Source organism: Trichechus manatus, unplaced genomic scaffold (genome assembly GCF_000243295.1).
Source record: "Trichechus manatus latirostris isolate Lorelei unplaced genomic scaffold, TriManLat1.0 scaffold00001, whole genome shotgun sequence".
Lineage (NCBI taxonomy): Eukaryota > Metazoa > Chordata > Mammalia > Sirenia > Trichechidae > Trichechus > Trichechus manatus.
The window spans coordinates 29,990,115-30,012,098 of record NW_004443937.1 but is presented as its reverse complement, the minus strand read 5'-3'; the positions used below and the strand labels follow the sequence as shown (position 1 = coordinate 30,012,098).

At 51.5% G+C, this 21,984-nt stretch overlaps 1 protein-coding gene across 1 annotated transcript in view; it reads right to left on the bottom strand.

Moving 5' to 3' along the window:
- Positions 1 to 2,835: 2,835 nt before the first annotated feature.
- DOCK3 (dedicator of cytokinesis 3) overlaps positions 2,836 to 21,984 on the bottom strand; it is a 450,742-nt gene continuing 431,593 nt past the window's right edge. Inside the window, exons 47-53 of the mRNA XM_004368733.1 lie at positions 19,455 to 19,576; positions 18,123 to 18,261; positions 17,453 to 17,600; positions 9,925 to 10,043; positions 8,634 to 8,721; positions 4,120 to 4,199; positions 2,836 to 3,345 (exon numbers count right to left, since the gene is read on the bottom strand). Coding sequence (XP_004368790.1) covers positions 2,836 to 3,345; positions 4,120 to 4,199; positions 8,634 to 8,721; positions 9,925 to 10,043; positions 17,453 to 17,600; positions 18,123 to 18,261; positions 19,455 to 19,576 — 1,206 coding nt within the window. The remainder of the gene's footprint in view (positions 3,346 to 4,119; positions 4,200 to 8,633; positions 8,722 to 9,924; positions 10,044 to 17,452; positions 17,601 to 18,122; positions 18,262 to 19,454; positions 19,577 to 21,984) is intronic.

Sequence of the window (21,984 nt, the reverse complement as noted above, 5' to 3'; positions counted from 1 at the left end):
GTGCATAGTGCTGAAAGGGCTTGGAGCCCAGTTACAAGGGCTGGAGAGGGGCACCTGCGCCGCTCCCATTCAGTGAATTCAGTGGATCAGTATTAGGTATTCGTCTTTAATTCACATCACAGCAGTCAAGGGAGTGGGGAAAAACCAGTGGCAGATATTTACATCTAAAACTCACATTACTTGTTGGATTTAGAACATGCTACCACAATATATACAGTAAAATACCTCTTGGGACACTGGTACAAATTTTTTTCTTTAAACTTTGCTTTCTGGTACAGGTAAGATCATTTTAAAATCACTTTTCTTTAAACATGAATACACAAAAGAAATGGTTAGAAGTTTTCTTGTTTTAAATAAGCACAGAATGCCAGAGGTTAAAAACACATTTATAGGGCTGAATACCAATTGGTCATCACACTCTATACATTTTTTGCTCAAATTCCTGTACAAATACACAGCATTCAAATAGGTATTTACAAGTAAGCTTGAAAGAATGAAAGTATTTCACAATCTTTTCTAAGAATTCTCATCTCTGGCCTCCCACTTACCCCCGACTGCCTGATTCGCCAACAAAAGGGATTTGGAATGTGTCCTTTTCATCTGGTTAGGGAAAATTAAGAGGGAAAGCACAAACCTGTCTCACCTTCCAAAAGCAAGGACAAAATCACACTCCCCTCACTTACTCCCCTCGCCCCCGCCCTCCACCGCACCACCAAGCGGAGAAGGGGATGGCTGCCTTGTCCAGCGACAGGTTCAGAAACCCATTGCCATCGAGTCGATTCTGACTCATAGCAACCCTATAGGACAGAGCAGAACTGCTCCATAAGATTTCCAAGGAGCACTCGGTGGATCTGAACTGCCTCTTAACCCCTACACCACCAGGGTTTCCAAGGTGCCTTCAAATGTAAACATGCCCTCTTACCCAAGGATCAGATCCAAAACTAGCCTCTAGGCCTCTAACACTTGTGAACACCAGATAGTCCAGGGACTGAAGCTTGCAGGTGAACCCAGGCTCAGAAGCAGGCCTGCCTCCAGGTTCGGGGCTGCCATGATTGATCCATACTCTCAACAACAACCTGCCCCGCTCTGCCTGGAGTAATCCTTACGGTATCAGTAAGGACCCACACTGGCGATAAACACCCCTCAGCACCCTGAAGGGAGTGTGGCCCTCCATCTTTCCCAGGGTTACTTGCTGACATTCTTGTTGAACAAGCTGGTGTTTGTTTATAAGAGAAAAACACCCTGACCGTGGCTTTTTCTGTTTGGAAGGAGGGGTTGCGGGGAAGGGGTGAGGGCCCAGGGACTAGCTATAGTCAGACAGGCCAGCAGAAGAGGAACTGGGGGGGCAACATGCCTGCTCAACAAGAAGCCAATCTTGTAACCATCCAAGACCCTGGCTCACCCTAATGTGTACTCAAGCAAATGAAAGAAAAAAATATTTTGTAGACTTTTTAAAAGTAACCTGGAAGCACCCTGGTAAAATACTACTACACCCTCCTAACCCCTATCCCTCCAAATGATAAACCCAGAGGAAAATCAGTGCCCTGACCTGAAAGAGTTTCCTATAAAGATACCACTGCACTCTGCCCAGCAGACTGAGGAGGCTGGAGACACTGCCCTCCTGCCCGCCCAAACCCTGAGTGGTGGTCCCCACAGGCCTGGAGCGGGGCGCTACACTTGGCAACTTGGGTGATGACAATCCTACCTGCATGGCCCTCTGCTTCCAAAAGGAGCAGCTCACTCCCACCCTCATCCAGGAGCTTGCCGAATCTGACCACATGTCCTCGGGCCAGGAAGCCTCAGAGGTAGTGCTGAAAATCCCTGATTGTGGAGCTGGGTGACAGGCATTCTGACCACTTCTGAAAGCTCAGAGGATTTCTGGCCTTCTTAACACCCCAGCTTCCCTCCTATACCAGTTTGTCCCTCAATAGGTGGCTTCTTGGGCCCTGGGGAGGGGCCCAGCTTCCCCCAGGAGAAAGATGGCTGGGGGAGCCCCTCTGTCCTCCACACTTCCCTCTGAGGCCCCAGAGGGTGGAAGCTATCCTTGCAGATCCATTCACCATGGGGGCTCCTGCGGGACGTGAGGTGTGCTGAGAGTGGGAGGGAGCAAATGGTCAAAAATAAAAGTGATGGAGAGAAAAATCCAAGGTGGAGGAGGAGACAGGGTTGACCCATGGAAGCCTGGAAGTGTGCCCTGGGCGTGTGGTTGAGCCAGGTCACACACCTGGGCTGGCAGGTTGGCCAGCCAGCCCCTTGGCTGCACACTCCTAGACAGAAGAGTGGGCAAGTGGGCAGGCATTTGTGCAAAACAGCTTGTAGCCCCTCATCCACTTGTGACATATAGTCCTTGGAGTCCCAGCAATCCCTGAATGCAGCCATGAGCTTTCCTGTCCACACAGCAAAGAAAGAGGTCCTAGTGCAATTTCCATTCTCATGTGCATCTCTACCCTGCAGGGAGGGCCTGGGCTCCTGCTCCGGGCCCTGCAATGCTGCAGAGAGATTCTGTCTGCAATATCTCCATATAACTCCATGTGGTCTGAAACTGCAGGAGGAGGAAAGCATCTACTGCACAAAGGAAAGAAAGGAAAACCCGTAGAAATGGAAATGTAGAAAATGAAATAAAAAGAGAAGCCACAACCCTTCATGCTGCTGCGGCCTCTGGACATGGCAACACACGAGTTCACGGCAGTAGAACGGAGACGGGTGGTTCTCTCCTGAGTGCCAGGCCTCTCTGGCTCCCTGGGGTGAAGGGGCAGCAGTGGACTTGCTTTTCAGACCTGGAGTGGTTGGGCAAGCTGCTCACTGAGGGCGGCATCTCAGCCACCTCCCTGCCCCTCACTGTTCCCCTCGGCCGTGCTCCCAGGCAATGCGCGCCTGCTCCTCCTTGATGCTCCCAGGAGGCAGTGAGGCCTTGCGGTGCAGGCCCCGAGGCCTCTCAGCCTCTTCGCGCAGCAGTATGCCCTCATCGTGCTCCAGGGCCGGTAGGCGGGGGTGGTAGGGCTTGGGCGGCAGCGCAGGTGGGTCCATGGGGTCCTGAGGGATGACACACCCTGGGGCTGAGTGGCTTCGGCATGGCTGGGCCTTGATGGAGTCCAGAACGGCAGACTCAGAGAGGCTGTAGTGGACGGGGAGGTAGGGTGGCTCAAGATCTTCATCGGCATTCCATGCCTGGCTCGGCGTGGAGTCCATGGTATCGGTGCGAGGTGGGGCCTCTGAGGAGTGCCCAAAGTTACTCTCACTCAAGGAGGACACGCCGCTGCTGGCACTGCCGGACAGTGTGGAGTTGCTGCCGTCCAGGCCAGACTGCGGGCTTGTGGGAGAGGCCGGGATAGGGTGGAGAGGAGACTGCAAAGGAAAGGTGGGCAAGTTAGAATCCCTCTCTCCAGACAGGCTGACTGGCCCGCCATGTGAAGGGAAGGCCAAAAGTCTGCTTCTTAGTGAACTTCAGAATAACCCTCTTCAACAGCATGTTTCTTCCACAGCGACCCCTCCCAGCCCCCACCTCACCGTCCCCACCCAGAAAGCCAATGGAGCCCCAGGATCGTGTGTTTCTGTGGGCTGAAAAATGGCCCTGCCCTGGCTGCTGGGCAGCTCCCTGGCTACCAGCGGGGGCCCTGGGGTACTGAGGAAGGGTTGGGTGGTCAGGCTGGCTGGGGAGTGCAGAGAGAAATGGCCAAATGGACAAATTCTGCTGATAAAATCGGTGACAGAGGCAGTCTCCAAATTTGCCGAAAAATGAAATTAACAGGCAGGACTTAAGGTTTTCTCTCATAAAGCTTTGCTGCCTGATGCTTCTGTGCTCTGACACACCACAGGCATGTCTACCCTGTGATAGTGGCACAGAGCCCCCAGGCTTCCCAGCGCTGGCTGCCCACACACACTAGGCGCTGTGTGTTGCTGTGTCCAGGGCCCTCTGACTCCCTGTCCCCACTGCAGGGAGAGGATGTGTTGGAAAGAGGGTGCAGTGGTCACCCCCAGCTTCTGCCAGGCAGGGCCCTCGGGGACAGAGGGGCAGCAGGGGAGGGGGCTCAGGCTCCTCCTGCAGACCCCAGGAGTGATTCTAGAGCAGATGAGATGACCCATCTCACAGCCTGCGGGCCTGTCACTTCACTACATTACCTTTCGCAGGGTCCTGGCAGGGAGGGCAGGGGGGGTGTCACCCAGGGGGTGGTGGAAGGCGTCAAAATGTAGGTAATGACCTGCAAAGGGAACAGAACACAGCCTCAACTGGGGCCCCTTGGCTGCGGGCTTTCAGGCTGCGCACCATCACCATATTGCTGGGCCAACTGGGCAGGCCTGGGAGAGTCTCCTGGGGATGCCTCAGCATTGACAGCCATAGAAAAACCTCTCTTTACACTGAAGTTCTCCAAAACACAAGCTGCTGGGATAAAAGACACCCACTCAGCACAGGAGGTCACAAAGTTCGAGTGCATCAGAGCCTGTGCAACAACAGGCCACAAGCAGTGGCAGCTCTCCAGCCCGCTGCTGGGTGATGAGACGGGTGAGCGTCGGGCCTGGCACAGGCCAGTCCTCATTTCCATGGTCTTCAGCCTCCCTGAAGTCTTGGATTGGGATGTCCTTGCCGAGCTAACCTGCTGTACTCAGAAACCTCACTGACCCCAGAGCCCAGCAGGATCCTTCCTGCGGTTGGGATGTTTGTTCCTTGGCTGAGTCAGCCCAGAGAGTGGCCCATCTTCTCAGCCTGGATAGCTGCCGCCCTTGCCCCTGAGCGGAGTCTGAGACCAGGGACTATCTGGGGGACCCAATGGAGGTCTCCTTACCATGAGTCAGGCTTCGGGGAGGCACTGGGGGGGCCAGGATGTGCCCCACATGGGCAGACAGGAAGGGCTGGGCCTCTCGAGCTCCGCTATCCAGGCTCCAGCTGCTGGGGGCTGCTGGCACCACTGAAGGGTGGAAACAGACGGCATGAAGAAGGGAGGTTACTTCTTGAGAAGCCCATCCTACAGCCTGTGGCTTCTCCAGGTGCGTGCCATGTACCCAGCACACAAGGGAGTAGCATGCCAGCTCCGGGGACTAAAAGCACTGGCCAAGAAAGGCACTGTGGCCCCAGGAAAGGAGAGTGGCCAGGGACAGAAGCAGCTCAAGAAGATGGCAACAGATAGATGAGCTGATGTCTGAAGCGTATTCGGGATGAGGCAAGCTGAGAGGAAGTGCAGCGTGGAGGGAACATCTGCAGCCTCCAGGGCTTGCCAGTAGGAGAGGAGGAGAGACGAGGAAACAGGAGAGGAGAGGACAGGAGAGCAGAAAAGACTGCTGAGACCCAGAGAACACCGAGTACAGGCCAGAGAATGGCTGACCAAAGTCAAGAGCCGGGGCTCTCTGCTGCCCAGGCCCAGTGGGAAAAGCAGGGAGGGGGGGAGGGGCAGAGACTGCCTCCTTCCAGAGCTGGGTGCATGGCCAGGAAGTGGGGAGGAGCTGCCCCCAAAATTGGGCCCTACAAAGGGCCTGTGAGGATGGACAAGCTTGGCCCATCTCCATTGTTCGCACACCTACTGGCTGGGTTCGGGATGCACAGGAGGTCTTTCTAGGACTGGTGTTCAGTGTACCTACTGGAGAAAAGTATATAAAGCCCAGGGGCTGCAGTCCAGGTCCAGCTGGACCCACTGCCCTACTGCTTCCCAAGAAGAGGGAGGACTCAGGTGCCCATGTGTTTTGGGCATCCAAAGAAGCCCAATTCAGGGCATGCCATGGATGCAAGCTAGAGTGAGTCCTGGGCAAAGGGGAACACAGAGTTCCCTCCTTGCTAGGGGATGAGACCAGTGCCTAATACTGGTCCCTCGGCCCCATTTGGGATGAACAACTTCACAGGAGGAAAGAGGAGAAGAGGAATGGCTGGACCTTGGGGTCTGAGGGTGCCACTCTGCAGGAGCAGCAGGGGACATGAGAATTCTGTGGGCCAACTCCTCCTAGAGGACGAACACCACCAAGAAGAATTTTCCTTCCTCTGATGGGCAGTCAGCAGCAGGGAGGAAGCTCACAATCCAGGTGCCCAGCCACTGGCTTTGTTCTATAACAGTTGTAGCTAAAGTGACCCGGAGGAGGCCAGGGTTTGGGTTCTTCCTGTTCTAGGCACTGAGTGGGGAATGCCAGGGGCTAATGTGACCTGGGAGGCTCCAGAAGGGAAAAAGCTGGAGTCTGACTTTCAAGGAGGAGGATCAGGAGGGGCTGGGCCCCATGTGGTCCAGGGATAAAGAGGTGACATCTACCCTCTTCCTCTTCATTGGTCAGGAAGTGGCATGGGCTTGCAGCAGAACACAGGGCAAACCTCAACTAAAAAATATCCTCTGTTCTAAGGAGGATTGCCCAGTCTCATGGTATGGCTGGTGGCAGGAGGGAGGAGTGTTGACAGTGACTAGGTGGGTACGCACTCAGCTGTCGCTTGAAGGGAGGAAAGACTTACGAATCTCCGATGAGCAGGGCCTCAAGAGAGCCTGAGCTACCCCAAAACTTAGGCCCATTCCCACCCAGGCTCTCTCTAAGATGTGGCATGAGTTTCCGGGTCCTCTGCACTGAGGCACCGTCTCCCCACACACAGCCACCAAATCTCAGGGAATGAGCAGCTTGGAGGTGAGTCTGGGCAGCTTCCCCAAAGAGGTTAGATAGCTCAAGATGTCAGATGTACTGGAAGAATTGCAGGGCTACGAAAGCTCACCCACAAGGGCCCAAAGCAACCTGAGGGCAGGAAGGATATGGAGAAAGAAGTCTGGCCAAAGGCTGCAATGGTTTCCAAAAGGGTGCCTTCCTGAGCCACTTCATGTGAACCAGAAAACCTCAAACTCATTCTGCAGTCTGGTGTTTGTGATCAATGAGACCAGTGGACCTTTGCCACATGGCACACATGCACTGGGGCCTGTGGGGACTCTCCAGATGGAACAACTTATCCTGGAAGAAGAGGGGCAATTCCCACTGTGTCCTGTCTGCATTTCCCTCTCTCCCTCTTTCAGTGTTAACAGCTGTCCATCATTGGCCTGGGATCCCCAGTGCACAGCCCACAGCCCTGAGGGCAGGCTTGCCTGGTCTGGGAGTCACTGCCTGGCAAAGACAGAGACCTGCAAAGGAAGAGATGGAGTCCTCATGGTACTCAGTACCCTGACGGACAAGAAAGTGGGGACAAGTATGTACAGTTCCTGCCCTGGAAGATCCAGGCAGAGACTTAGGAGGTTATTAGCACTCTGGCCTAGGTGTTCCCAATGGGCACAAGTCTAATTTGCTGCCCTTTGGAGTGGACATACTTGCTCTGGGCCCAGCCTCTGTTCTGAGACCACCTCTTTCCTCCCCACACCTAGGGGTGGGCATGTCCAGCTTCTTGCTGCAGCCTGGCTGAGGCCTGAAGCTCTTCTGTATCCAGTTGATGTAGGGTCCTGGTCTGGCCACCAGCACCCATCCTCAGCTGTGAGCGCATCCGGGCTCTTGGCTAGTTCTGAGGATGCTCTGCGTGTCAGGTAGAGAAAGGCCACTGTAGATTCTGCCCCTTGAGGGTCACAGATGAAAGGTCCAAGCAAGCCACGTTTTCAGGATGTGCAGCCTTGAGTCTAAGAAGGCTTCTTCAGCCAGAATCTCTAGGCCCTTCTGTGGCCAAGCACCTGGTGCTGACACTCACCAGGCACTGAGGCTGTGGACCCAGGGTTTGGTCTCCTTAAAGAGGACACAGAGGCATGTCCTCCACGATGAGTAAGGGAGGAACAATGACAGTGCGGACAGCACTTGGTGAGAAGGTGCAATGACAACATGATGATAACTCTGGAGGGACATTTTCCAAAGGACTAGGAGGCAGCAGGCTGTATTGGTGGGGATGGAGTATGCCCTAAACTCCAACAGGAGGAGGAGGGGGAGATGAACCTCTGCGGAGATACGGGCTCAGGTTCCAAATGGCAGGAAGGGTCAGCACAGTCCTCATTTAGGTATTGCTCCATGTGGAAATTCCCTCAGGTCTCCACATTGGGGACTTCAGGCCAGGGTCACAGGTTGAAGACTGCTTCTTCCATCAGCTTGCAGAAGCAGAATGCAGGGCACAACCACTCTCTACAGAGCCCCTGTTCTCAGGGGGACTGCCCAGTCTGTGGTGTGGTTGATGGCCTTGCAATGCAGGAAACAGACTCACAGCAGCTGCTGGCCAGAGTGGCTACAGGCAGACTGGACCCAGGGCTTCACCTGGAGGGGACTGTCTTTGGAAATTCACTTTCCCATATCCTGTCCTCCTCATTCCTCTTGGGCTCATTTGGCCCTGTTCTGAGCTCCCAGGAGAGGTCCGTGAGGGACCAAATGGGTCACAGGGTCTGTTGCCCAGGGAGTAGTTGCCCACAATTTACACAGAGCAGCCTCAGTTTCCATAAATTTGAGCTCAGGGTAGGTGGCAACTGGGACCTCTCTGAAGGTGGGCCCTGTGGAGGGAGAGATCCAGACAAACTAGTGGGATACAAGTCTAGCACCATGTCAGACGTAGGTTAACAGTGAGCACAGGAATTGATCAGGACTCTGGACAGACAGACCCCGGCGTTGGAATGTGGCTCAGCCCCTGGCTAGCTGGTGCTCAGGGATAAAAGTCAGACCCTCAGGATGAGGACACACATGGGACAGCACACCTTGAGGGAGGGAGGGGTGGAGAACAGTACCTTTTTCGGCCACAGACAGATTGGGATCACTGCAGGGTTTGCAGGCTCCGACCACTTGCTGGAACAGTGCCCGTTGGAAATTTGGCAGCTGAGGGAAGGAGACAAATGCGAAAGAGGGTGAAAATGACCCGTTGTATCTCAGGAGGCATGGTTTTGTGGGCCCTAGGAGCAAGGACATTCCAAGGATCAGATAGGGGAAATCAAAATAGTGGTATGGCTCATGCTTGAGATGTGTCATGAGCTCCACACCAGCCCTAGGGAAGCCCAACCACGAGGGTCTGGCTGAGTGCCTCCCTGTGCACTTGGCGCCTTTGTGGCACACCCTCCAGTGGCTGGCTGGGCTCCCGACTGTCTTGTGCAGGGCCCAAGGAAGAGGACAGAGGTACCTCAGAGTGTCCAACTGTCTGCCAGGGAGGCCCACTGTCTCCTTCTGTCCTGCCAGGGACACCCACTGGCAGAAGGGATCTAGGGAGCTGCTTTACCCATAAGCAATGAGAGACTTAGCTTCCTGGAGAGGCCCCCACATAGACCCCCATTAGCAGAGGGTAGGGGAAAACGCAGTACCCAAGCCTACATTACAGACAACACCTGCTGTTCTAACAGGCAGCTGCCAAGCAGCCCTGCTCTCTCAGCCTAGCAGGGCTGATGGCACAGAGAGGTACCATCAAGAAACTCCTGGCACTCTGGGGCTAGATAACAGTACCTTGGAGGTGATTTTCATGGACTCTGATGGAGGCGCAGGAGCAGAATGGACAGGGGAGGGTGTTAATCCCTGCAGCTTTTTGCTCATGCCCCCCAGGTAGAGTATTTACAGAGCTGTGCAGATGGTAGAGAGCAGCACTAGCAGGTAGTGAGGGCTTCAGGTAGACGGATGGATAAGAGAGGCAGAGCTTGCCCCCATAAGGATGCCCCTTACACACACAGGGAGGAAGGACATCCTCTAGACTCATGTCCACCACTGTCTTCCTGGGACCGGCTGCAAAAAACCAATGTTCTCTGCCAGACTGTTTAGGCATGAGGAGCCCAGAAGGCTGGCCAGAAGGACAGACAACAACACAAGCAATGGTGTGTCCAACCCTGCTGCCATTCTACCCACACCTGCGCTTCGTCTGGATTGCTGGTCCTCAGATTCACTGTCATCCCCATCCAGGAGCCCAGCAGCCTTCTCAGGGATCTTATGGCAGAGTGAGGGAGGCACTTAGGATAATGCTGAGAGCCTTGCAAGTGCAATGAAGGAAACCTAAGGCAACACAGTTGCAGCAGAGAGCAGTGGATAGGGTGGGTCCACTACCTGTCCGTTCTCCAGGATGGCTGCTGGATACATGGCACTGCTTGGGCGGTCCCGGTGTGTGGGCAACAGCAACATCATTTCTCGGGCATGGCGGTACTTATCTGGCAGAGAGGGAGAGCCTGTAACCAAGTGAGAACAATCACGCACAGATGACAAGCCACAAATGGAGGGCCCAGCGGGCAAGCACTCTTGGGGCTGGGAAACCGGGGTAGGTGTCCCCGTGCAGTTGGGGTAAGATGAGCTCAGCAAGCACAGGAGGAATGAAGCAGAGAGCCTGGTGGTTAGATGGTGGTGGTGACAGCACCTGGTGTCCCAGCTGAGGCAGATACACTGCAGGCTGGGGCTGGGGCAGTGCAGACCCACTGACAGAGCCCTCTCACCACACTCAGAGGAAGAGTTGTAGACTGGTTCCAGGACCCTAGAGGTCCCCTGAGCCCAGCACTCTCAGGAGATGGGCGTGGCCTGGATGTGGGGCTTTCTCAGGGGCCCAGGCATGGGCACAGGCCAGCTTGCAATGGAGCCATCACACAAAGACAGACATTCAGATAACAGAGTTACATGGCTCTTACTTGACACAATGTCTCCATGCACTTACCTTATCTCCTGACACCATTAGCCCTGTTCTCAGCTGGCCCCCTATGACCCTCTTCCCAGAGGCTTCTCCCTCCCAGGTACCAGGCTCCTGGCAGCCAGCCTCTGCCTGCCTGGCTGTCCTATTGCTGCAGCCCTGGAATCAGGCTGGCTGGAGACTAGGGCCTTGCACACAGGGATTTCTTTCTCTGAGACTTGCTCTTCAGTGACCTCAGGGGTCATAGAGCTAATCTGGGAGTCACAGGATGTTAACACAGGCTCTTCAGTCGACTTGTTCCATGTTCTTCTCCTGTGAGGTCTCTGTGGTCATCTCCCCTGCCCTGAGGGGCTGTTATGGGGGCTAGACCATGTCAGATGTGAGGTGGTCTAGTCCCCATTAATGCAGTCAAGGGACCTGACCACCTGTGGTCCTTGAGGGAGCCTTCCACAGAAGCAGTTAGAATAACCTGCTGGCTTTCCTGGGGAAATGGGTAATTTCGAAGGCCTTCCAGATGTGCACCACTCACTGTGCTAGACGCCAGTGTGTCCACGAAAAACTGCTGGTGGCATCTGGACCCCTCACAGAAGGGTCATCTGGAACGCACTGCCCTTCACTAGCCCAGGGACAGCCCCTGGCTAGCTCAAGTGGTCAGAAGCCCTCTCTGTGGCGTGGCCTAAATGAAGCTGGAGGGTCGAGACCAGCCCAGAGGCTTCAGCTGAGAGGTAAATCTGCAGCCCCTGGAGGCTCTGTGTCACTGAAATCCAGGGTCTCTGGAGCTTTCCTTTGAATACGTGATGCAGGCACAGTCAAGGCACAATTAAAAAAGGGTCCTCTTCAGCCAGTTTTCCCCAAGTGTCCTTAAGAATTTCTTCTTGTACTCATTTTGGTCCAAGAATATGAGGCTTAAATACTTTGAAGAAGTCAGAGTAAGAAATACCAGTAATGCCATTATTATTTATGTAACTTCCTCCACAGCTAGTCAGAACGGTCCTGTTTGTAGAACCTGAGGGCTGGCTTTAAGACATTTAAAAATGTCCTTCATTATTAAGAGAATGATTAAAGTATGATTTTTATAACAGTGAGCCTAAATTGCTACTATTTGGCGATTTTACTGATTTCAATGTTCACTTTTAGAACTTGTGTTCTAAGACAACTAAAGAAGGTGGCCACATAAAGAAAAAGGAAAAATAGCTTCTAATCCCACTGATTTCTATAGTGCCTTCCCAGCAAGGAATTCAGAATGCTTCCTGAGCAATGCCTCCACAGCTCTGCGCAGGGCGACCCTCCGCTTAGCATGCACAGAGACACAGTGCCTTTACATCAGCTCACTTACATCAAACTCCTACTGAATGCTCACACCAGGCCGGCATATGGTTGGAACCTGGTACACTGCCTTGCTCAGGCTGGCCATGGTCCCTGACCTCACGGAGCTCATAGCCTGGCTCACAAGTCCAACTCAGATCTGAACACTCAATATCCTGATCCATGTTGGACCGTGATGAAAGAACTCCACCATCTGATGGAGGGACCACAGCTTGCAGCCCCTAGTCGAGGCCCAAGGGCTCCACTAAGGATTAGGATCTATGTTGTGGGGACCCCTCTGGTGTTATAACAAAGGGTGTTTTGAGCTACTGCTAAGTTTTCCAACTCTACCACCTCACTTCCCTCCCACTGCCCTCTGCCCAGGGCAGCCAATCTCACGATAGGAGAGGATGATGGCTACATTTCCTGAAAACATTTAAACACCACAAGGGCTCAAAATGAGAAGAAACAGCTGCAAACATCCATTAATAATTGGAATGTGGAATGTACGAAGTATGAATCTAGGAAAATTGGAAATCGTCAAAAATGAAATGGAACCCATAGAACATCAATATCCTGGCATTAGTGAGCTGAAATGGACTTGTATTGGCCATTCTGAATCAGACAATCATATGGTCTACTATACCGGGAATGACAACTTGAAGAGGAATGGCGTTGTACTCATCGTCAAAAAGAACACTGCAAGATCCACCTTGAAGTACAATGCTGTCAGTGATAGGATAATATCCGTACACCTACAACGAAGATCAGTTAATATGACTATTATTCAAATTTATGCACGAACCACTAAGGCTAAAGATGAAGAAAGTGAAGATTTTTACCAACTTCTGCAGTCTGAAATTGATTGAACATGCAATCAGGATGCACTGATATATTACTGGTGATTGGAATGCGAAAGCTGGAAACAAAGAAGGACTGGTAGTTGGAAAATATGGCCTTGGTGATAGAAACAATGCCAGAGATCACAGGATAGAATTCTGCAAGACCAACAACTTCTTTATTGCAAATACCTTTTTTCGACAACATAAATGGCGACTATACACGTGGACCTTGCCAGACGGAATACACAGGAATCAAACTGACTACAACTGTGGAAAGAGACAATGGAAAAGCTCAATATCATCAGTCAGAACAAGGCCAAGGGCTGACTGTGGAACAGACCATCAATTGCTCATATGCAAGTTCAAGGTGGGTAACAGTGTGAAGAATGGGAATTCCAGAACACTTAAATTGTGCTCATGCGGAACCTGTACACAGACCAAGAGACAGTTGTTCGCACAGAACAAGGGGATACTGTGTGGTTTAGAGTCAGGAAAGGTGTGTGTCAGGGTCGCATCCTTTCACCATTCTTTTTTAATCTGTGTGTTGAGCAAATAAGCAGAGAACCTGTACTACATGAAGAAGAATGTGGCATCAGGATTGAAGGAAGACTCATTAACAATCCGTGTTATGCAGAGGACACAACCTTGCTTGCTGAAAGAGAAGAGGACTTGAAGCACTTACTGATGGATTACACCTCAATATAAAGGAAACAAAAATCCTCACAACTGGACCAATAAGCAACATCGTGATAAACAGAGAAAAGACTGAAGTTGTCAAGGGTTTCATTTTACTTGGATCTACAATCAACACCCATGGAAGCAGCAGTCAAGAAATCAAACAACGCATTGCATTGGGCAAATCTGCTGCAACACACCTCTTTAAGCTGTTAAAAAGCAAGGATGTCACCTTGAAGACTAAGGTGTGCCTGATCCAAGCCATGGTATTTTCAATCGCCTCATATGCATGTGAAAGCTGGACAATGAATAAGGAAGACCAAACAAGAATTGATGCCTTTGAATTATGGTGTTGGTGAAGAATATTGAATATACCACGGACTGCCAAAAGAACGAACAGATCTTTCCTGGAAGAAGTACAGCCAGAATGCTCTTATAGGCAAGGATGGTGAGACTTAGTCTCACATACTATCATACTTTGGACATGTTATCAGGAGGGATCAGTCCCTGGAGAAGGACATCATGCTTGGTAAAGTAGAAGGTCAGTGAAAAAGAGGAAGACCCTCAAAGAGATGGACTGACACAGTGGCTACAACAATGGCTTCAAGCATGACAACGACTGTGAGGATGGTGCAGGACCAGGCAGTGTTTTGTTCTGTTGTATATAGGGTCACCATGAGTTAGAACTGACTCAACAGCACCTAACAGCAACAACAACAGGGCTTCTGTGTTCACAGGACTTCTGAACTCCTTCAGTTGTTGTCTGGTAAATTCCAGGGTGGTTGAGCCCCAGCATGACTGAGCTACTCAAAAGGATCATTCAAAGTCCCTGTTTCCTAGTTCCAATCAGCCTTTAGACCACCAGAGGGAGCTGCTGACCTACAAGAGTTTAGATTGAGCCTTGCGGGTCATTCATCTCAGTTTTCCAAAGCAAACGGAACCATAGCAGAGTGTCAATGGGTATCACAAGGAAGGACAATGGTCTCATGAACACTCCTGGGAATGGAGGAAATGACTCCAGTGGAAACGACCCCTCTCCAAATCACCTTATCCATGAAAACCTTCCCCTTACCTGCAAAACCAGACCTCAAATTCCAAGAGTAGATTGCTCCTCCCCTCTATGACCCTAGAGCATCAACTACTGTGTCTACCACATTTATCTGAAAACATCAGTCTTCCTGTGTGATGCTGTGTTGTAGTGTTCTATCTTCTCCCACAGGGCCTAACACTTTACTTGACAGACAGATGTTGGGCCCTCAGCTCTCTCCAGGTGGGCCTGCACTCAGATTACATGGATGTTGTGGCCTGGAAGTGACTTTCTGCTCTTTCTTATTGCCTCTGCCCTTCTCACCATTCCCTGCTCTGGGCCCAGTTCTATTTAACCATTTTGTTTACTTTTGCACTGAATGTCTACCCCAAAGAAGGAAGGGACTTCTCTCGGCCTTCCTCTACATGGCATTGTGGAGTTTGGCCATTGCGGTAGCTTGTCTCCAAAGACAGAGATCATCAATGCCTTCCCTTCCAGAGAGCACACACCACTCCTCTCATCATGAGGCAGATTCTCAGTCCCCTCCCTGGAGTCTGGGTTGGGCTTAGTGACTGACTAGCCAATAGAATGTGGAAAAAGAGACATTCTAGGACTTGCAAAGCCGGGTAATAAGAGCCTGCAGCTTCTGTCTGGGTCTCTTGGAATGCCTGCTCTGGGGAAAATCAGCCGCCATGCTGTGAGAAGCCCAAGTCACATGGAAAGGCCATCTATGTAGGTGCTCAAGTTGACGGCCCCAGCTGAGCTCCTGGTTGACAGCTCCTTAACTGCCAGCCATGTGAGTGAACTATTTTGGACATCCAGCTCAGTTGAGCCTTTAGATGGTTCCAGCCCCAGCTGACGTATGACTGCAAGTTCATGAAACTCCAGGTGAGAATCACACAGTGAACCTTGTTAACCCACAGAACAGTGAGAGATGATACTAAATTGCTGTATTCAACCACTAAGTTTTGGCGTGGTTTATTATGCAGCAACAGATAACCAGTAAGGCCATTAACCACGCCATTTGAAATACAGGGGTTGCTTCCAAATCAGGACAAAACCATTTCTCTTTGTTCAACTCTGATGTAGTGCTTCCTGAGGGAGAAGCCACGTGGATTCTTCACTGAGCGCTCAGTAAAAGTTTGATGAATGAATAAATCAGTAAATGGTTAGCAGGAAGGACAAAGGTGGTCACAGTTAATCTCTGACGTCCCTGACATCAGGGCCTGCTTGTTCCCCATCTTTGTTCTCTCCAGGGCACTGAGTACAAGGCACAGCCTAGAGAAAGCATCTAAGAAGTGTCAGGATAGAATTTAGTTAAAATGTCCATTTTTGCTGCCTGTCTTTATCAGCAATCATGATTCACAGATGTCTTCAGTAAGAAATACCCAGATAAAGACTTCAGCATGGCTGAGCATATCTTAGAGAGATGCTGGGTTAGAAAAGTGAAACAGATTGGATTACAAAATCTGTTTCTGCAGCTCTACTCAGGAACATTTACCTGAAGACATTGCAAATGCCAACCTCCACTACTGCGTTCACGGCTAACTTCCGAGAAACACCTTCCTTTTTATTCCCAAAGCCATCTTTCTTGCCATTTTTATAACACAAATCACTCTTCCTTCTGTTTGCAGCCTTCACATATTGACAGATCTTCAGCATGTACCAGTTTGATGGTTCATTTGTCTTTTTTTAACCTTTCACTAGAAATGCCTGCTTCCAAATGCTGGCTCCCCTTTTCTGAATGCCACAGTCCATGTTAGGAAAGCAGCATGGGTAACGGAATGGGCATCAGACTGTGGGCTGTTGAGTGGAAGGCCGTGTACTCCAAATCCAGCGTAGCCACGGACTGGCTTAACCCGCTGCCGTTGAGTCAATTCCAACTCATAGCAACCCTATAGGTCAGAGCAGAACTGCCCCATAGAGTTTCCAAGGAGTGGCTGGTGGAGTCAGACTGCCGACCTTTAGATTAGCAGCCAAGCTCTTAACTACTGTGCCACCAGGGGTCCACGGTCTGGCGAGGTGGCCTTAAAGTCTCTCCCACTGGACCTGTTTCCCACACAGAAATGAGGGGCTGGGCTGGATCCTTCAGGCAAGAGTCTATGACTATGCCTGTTGCAACCTCACCCCTCTTCCCTCCACCCTCTGCCAATGCTTTTCCCAGGTGGCCACTGCATCTCTCCACCATGCCACACTGCCCCTGTTCTCTCCATCACTCCTACCGTGGGCCTTACATGTGTGTGTTCAGAGGGGCTTTGTTTCCTTAATGACCCTCCAAGTCATAAGTTTGTGATATTTCTCTTTGTCTTCGTAATGATAAGAAGAACAAGGAGAGCCCTCCCCCTGCCCGGAAGCCTGGACACAATGGCCAGTGCTGGCAAGCTCAGACCACTCTCTCCTATTACATTCCTGCAGAGCCAACCCTGGGAGGCACTAGATCTTAGGTACGAGGGCTAATTTCCATTCCACTGCGAGTGTTTCTATCTAAAGGGACAGAGAATCAAATTTCACTGCAGGAACTAGGATCAGAATGTGAGAAAGATGCCGGCTCTCAGAGAACACTATTTGTTCAACTGAATAAGAAATCAAGCAGTAATTGGCAAAGTCAATAGCTTTTTACAGCATCATCTCTCCTGATTAAGCCTTTCCCAACTGGAGAACATTGTCTTTGTTGTTGTTACTGTTTTAGGGTAACATATTTCAGGGTTAATTTTAGCCTTCAATTTTACTTTTCATACTCTGTCATCATGCTTGATTCCTCAAGACAAAAGACTCACTTTTGTCTTAACTTTGATCTTTATTCTTGCAAACATTTCAGTGGGAAAGAAGTGAGCTTTCTCCCAGCTGTGTGCCCTCTTACTGAGGTGAAGATGTGATGGCTGCTGTCTAGGCAGCAGCACAGCTGTGACCACTGCTCAGTGCAGGGTCTGAAGCCAGCCAGAGAGAGATCTGGAGGCCGGTACTCTCGAGTCCTTAGTGCTCAAAGCACACGTGAGCATTCTCTAAGTCACGGGCCACTCTCAAAGGTACAGCCGCAGATGAGAAGAGGGTGGGTGGGGCTCATGAGGCCCTCTCCTCTCCCCTCTGCAAGCTGCACCCTGCCGTCCTTACCTCGGGCACTGGAAGGGGCAGAGGTAATCATCTGGGATGGTGCTGAGTGAGTGGAACTCAGGCTGGAGGAAGAAGGGCTTGCCTGCGACGAGGATAGAACAGATATGTTGGTGACTGAGCCCTGGTACCTGGGGTTGGGATACACGAGCTGCAAAGGGAGAAAAATCAGCAGGAGAGAGAGAGGTCTGAGTGGCCAGGACTGTTGGGACGGCCCAGAGTCTGCTTCTTCATGCTCTGAGGTGCCCAGACCTGGTGCCTCATGCTGCACCCTGGGCCCTGATGGAGGCCAGGCAGATGGCCAGCACAACGGGTCACCCGCCCCACCCACATAGAGCATGGCTGTTGGGTGAGCCCTGCTGATGGTATCTGTGGAGGAAGCAGGACTCAACTGTAGGCATGCTAGGCAAGAGGGCAATCTGGCAGAGGAGCTTTCCCAAAAGATCTCTGAGAGCATCCAGAACTGAAGCTGGGTTTCCTTCTTGGGAAATAAGGCCTGGGAACTGAGACTTGGGATGGTGTAGAGGTTTGCTAGCTCTGGTGGGGAGTGTTTTTTGTTCAGGGACTGGAGTTACTAGGCAGCGCTGCCGACCCTCAGACCAGACCAGCCAGCAGAAAGGCGAGTCCTCCAGGCCCGCTGCCCTGGCCCACTTTCTTTGGACAGCTTTGGTACCTGCATGTGGTGGTACAGGTCCTCGGGAGCCTCGCCCATGGTGCTGTCGCCCAGCATCACCATGTTTCCCGCTTCGCTAGATGCGTGTGAGGAGAGAGAGGATGATGAATGGCGGCCTGTTCCCATCAAGTTCATGGGGCTGCAAGCAAGAGTGGGAAATAGTGAGGGGTCAGGCCTGGAGCTGAGAAACCATGCTGGGTGGCGGGGGACAGTGGAAGGCAATGTGTGAAAAAGTCATCCCCAGCCTCAGACACCAATGCTTTGGAGGGCTCCCAGCCAATGCTCATCTGAGGCCTGAAGCAGTTCTGCGCCCCACCCTGCTGCTTGGGGGACCCTGTTCTGGGAGGGTCAATGATGGCTGGACTGGCATGGCCTCTACCTAGAATTAAATGGTATGTGGTCACTCAGTCTCACTCAAACATCAGCAGTTTCTCACTGAGGAGGAATGTAAGAGAGATATGCTGAATCAGGTCAAGGATCTCATGTCCTCATTGCTATGGACCGTCAGTCTGAGTCAGTGTCCATACCCTGCCCACACCATGATGGGATCTGCTCCTAGGTCAGAGGGGAAGCTATCAAAATAGCTGGCTGTGAACTATCTGTGGGCTTCCTTCCACATCTGTAGCCACAGGCTTGCCAACAGCTCTCCTCTGTCTGTCAATAGCAGGCAGCCCCTCAGTCATTTGTTCCTTCTCATTTACCGAGTAGCGTCTCTGTGCCGACCTGCTGCCTACAATGGAAAATAAGCCCAAGTGAGGGGCTCCCTTCACTGGCCTTCTCCCCTGGTCTGGCCTCCACTGAGTCCAGAGTACCAACACTTAGATGCCTATATTACCATACTGTTCCCTTCCTTAAAACCTTCCTCAAGTCCCAAAACCTGAATGGACAAGGCACATTCAGAGCTAGTCCTCGCCTCCCCTCCCAGGCCCTGGAATCCTGAGCCCCAGCCACTCTGCTCTACACACAGTGCTGACCGGGCTGGCTTGCTCACATCTCGAGGCTTCTGCAAATGTCAGTTACTTTGCCTGGATATTGCTCCATCACATTCCTAACCCCAACTGTTCTCTGCTTTACAAACTTCTACTTGATTTTCAAGATTTACCCCAAATGGCCCCTGTTCCCACAATACCATGTGTACCCTTCTGTCACCCAGAGTAGTGACTGGCTGGATGTAGAGCGTGAGTTCTGTAGCAAGAGCTGGGTATTTGCTGTGTTCAGTAAGTGGGCATGTGAGTGAATACGCTCAAGTGCTATATAGAATTTCTGTGCTCTGACCCTTGACAGTCAGACTTACCTCTGTGGAGGGGACCCTCCCCAGCCCTGAATCCATACCTGTGCCGGTGGGTCATTTTGATGCTCTCGGGGCTCATGGGACTATGGGATGCGAGAACATTTCCCCGTGGGGTGCTGGTGCCTGAGCATGCAGGACTTAGTTTGTCCAAACTTGGAAATTCCTGTTGAGAAATAAATGCCCCTTCATCAGAAAGTGAAGAATAAATATGTAATTAAGGGGCAGGAGGGAAGAACTGGCTGGTGGAAGAAAATCTAAATTTAAAAAAAAAAAAGGAACCATATACTGTTGGCTGAAGCTGAACTGCAAACTTCTTTTGGGCCATGACCCCTTCACAACTGCAACACTCTCCTAACCTCACTAAAGCCTAGACCAGAGGCCACAAGGCCCTGGGCTGACCCATCAAGAGAGGCTGAAGTTGGTCTGAGCTCACAGGAATGCTGTAAATAGGCTCCCTCATTGCAGAATAAGTAGAAGAAGAATTAGGAAGCAGGATAGGAAGCACTGATTATCAACTGTCCATCAGTGCCATCTCTTACATAAGGCTTGGGGCTGGGTTTTACCAGATTGCTAAATGGCCTGGCTCTGAGTGACCTAGGCTGAGTTGCCTGTGACAGTCTATAGGAAGAGAGGATATAAAATCCTGGTGTCAGTAATTAAAAAGAGCACAGTTCTATTTTAGCATAATTAAATTCTTACAAAGTACACAGACTTCTTGGCAAAACTTCTGATCCTGGGCCCTCCTGGGTGACACCAGGAGTTTGTCCAATGTTCCTGTTTCCAGCTCTGAGGAAACAAAGCACAACTGTCCAGGTTTCCTCAAGTCCTTCACAATCTTAAGTGCACTGGGGGTGCTTCTGGGTTGGTCTGAAGAAGCAGGGTCTGACGAAGCAGGAGGTTTTCCACCCCCCTTTCTTTCAAACCATAAAGAGGGTTCAAATGTGCTTCTGCAGCCAGAGCAGGCGTCCATGTGTGCATACTGCAGACCTCCATGTGTGTGGAGGGGCATTTGTGCTTTTTGCTGCAGTGACCTGTCTACATGGGAGGGAACCTCTTCAGCAGCCATCCTCTAGCCTGCCCAGGCCACCTGCTGTGACAGGAATGCTGCACAGAGCAGGGACCAGCCAAGCACTGAGCTCTCATCTAACTACCAGCAGGAGGTGCAGTGGCATGAGAGGTAGTCAGATTCAGTGACACTACCCAGGTTCTTCACTAAACGGACACCCTAATTTTAAGAAGAAATCTAAAACTTTGCTGGCATGTCTCACCTTTAAGTACTATGGGGGAATCATTACAGAAAGGAGAAATTCCAGGCTGTATGGGCTTTCCTCTGGAAAATGTCTACACCTCCCAAACTACAGATAAGCTTCATTCTTTCTTTAATTTTCAGGTTGTCCACACTTGTGTGGAAACTGGCCAACATCTATACTGGAGGCCTGGAGTGACTGAGATGACTGGAACCTCTGGCATCCAAGAACAAGACAGGTCAGCCTAAAACAGGTCAGGCCCACGGAGTCTGCATGGTCTAGCCTCCTCAGGGCCTCTGTGGCCAGTGGCCATCCCTGAGGGGGATCTTTGTGTCCGACAGCCTGTCCTGGCACTGAACAGCTCTACTTTCTTGTCTCCTTGCCACTTCTATCCACTGGTCATGGGTAATAAGGAGAGGGCTTTGCTTAGGTGGCAGGTGGCAGGAAGTAACTGGGCTTACAGCACTTGAGACCTGGGAGCCAGCCTGTTAGCAGGAAAACTTCTCTAGAAAATACTTGGAGTCATTCCTATGGTTGAAAATGGGGTGAGAGTATGTGAACAGGGGGCTCAGGACCACCTGACCCTATCCTCAGCCAGTGAGCACTGCCTGCAAGACCCCCAAGGGAAATTGTCCTAGCATAGAGGCCCTCCCTGTGCGCATCAGTCCTTGGACCAAAACCTGCTGTGGATGCCTCAGAGCCAGGCCAAGTCAGGGAGACCTTCTGGGGTCTGGGGCAGCCCCGGAACCTGCATGATCCCTCTAAGAGAAACCAACACGAAAGTATTGACCACAGTAGGCTTTCTCTGACATGAGCCCGGGTCACCAGACATGCTGGAGGAAATTGGATCGAAGTGGGTGGGAGGGAAGAAAGGGAGTTAAGAGGAAAAGGGTGAAGACAGGGAAAAGAGAAAGACAGACGGAGAAGAGGGTACAAAGAGGAAGAGAGAGGGAGGGGAAGGAAGGAGATGGGGAGAGAAGGATGGCAAAGGCTATGCTTTATCTGTCTAGGCTCTTGGGATAAAAAAATAACCCCAAGAGGTCCCTTCACATGGATTATAAATTTTAGCTCCTTCCCTCCTCATATGGAAACCTCTACGCATTAGCATAGTGCTCTGAAACATGTTCTTTGTCCTTGAATCTGACTCCTCCTTAGAGAGGGAGTGAGGGAGAGCATCTGTCCCCCCTGGATACAGCATCCACCCTGCCTCCTGCCCCTCTGTGGCTGGGGACAGCTTCTCCCTTCTATGCCCCACAAAACTTTCCTCTGGTTTGCCGCACAGGTCTGGAGGGAGTGATGTCTGGCTCTAATGCGGGGGTGGGGG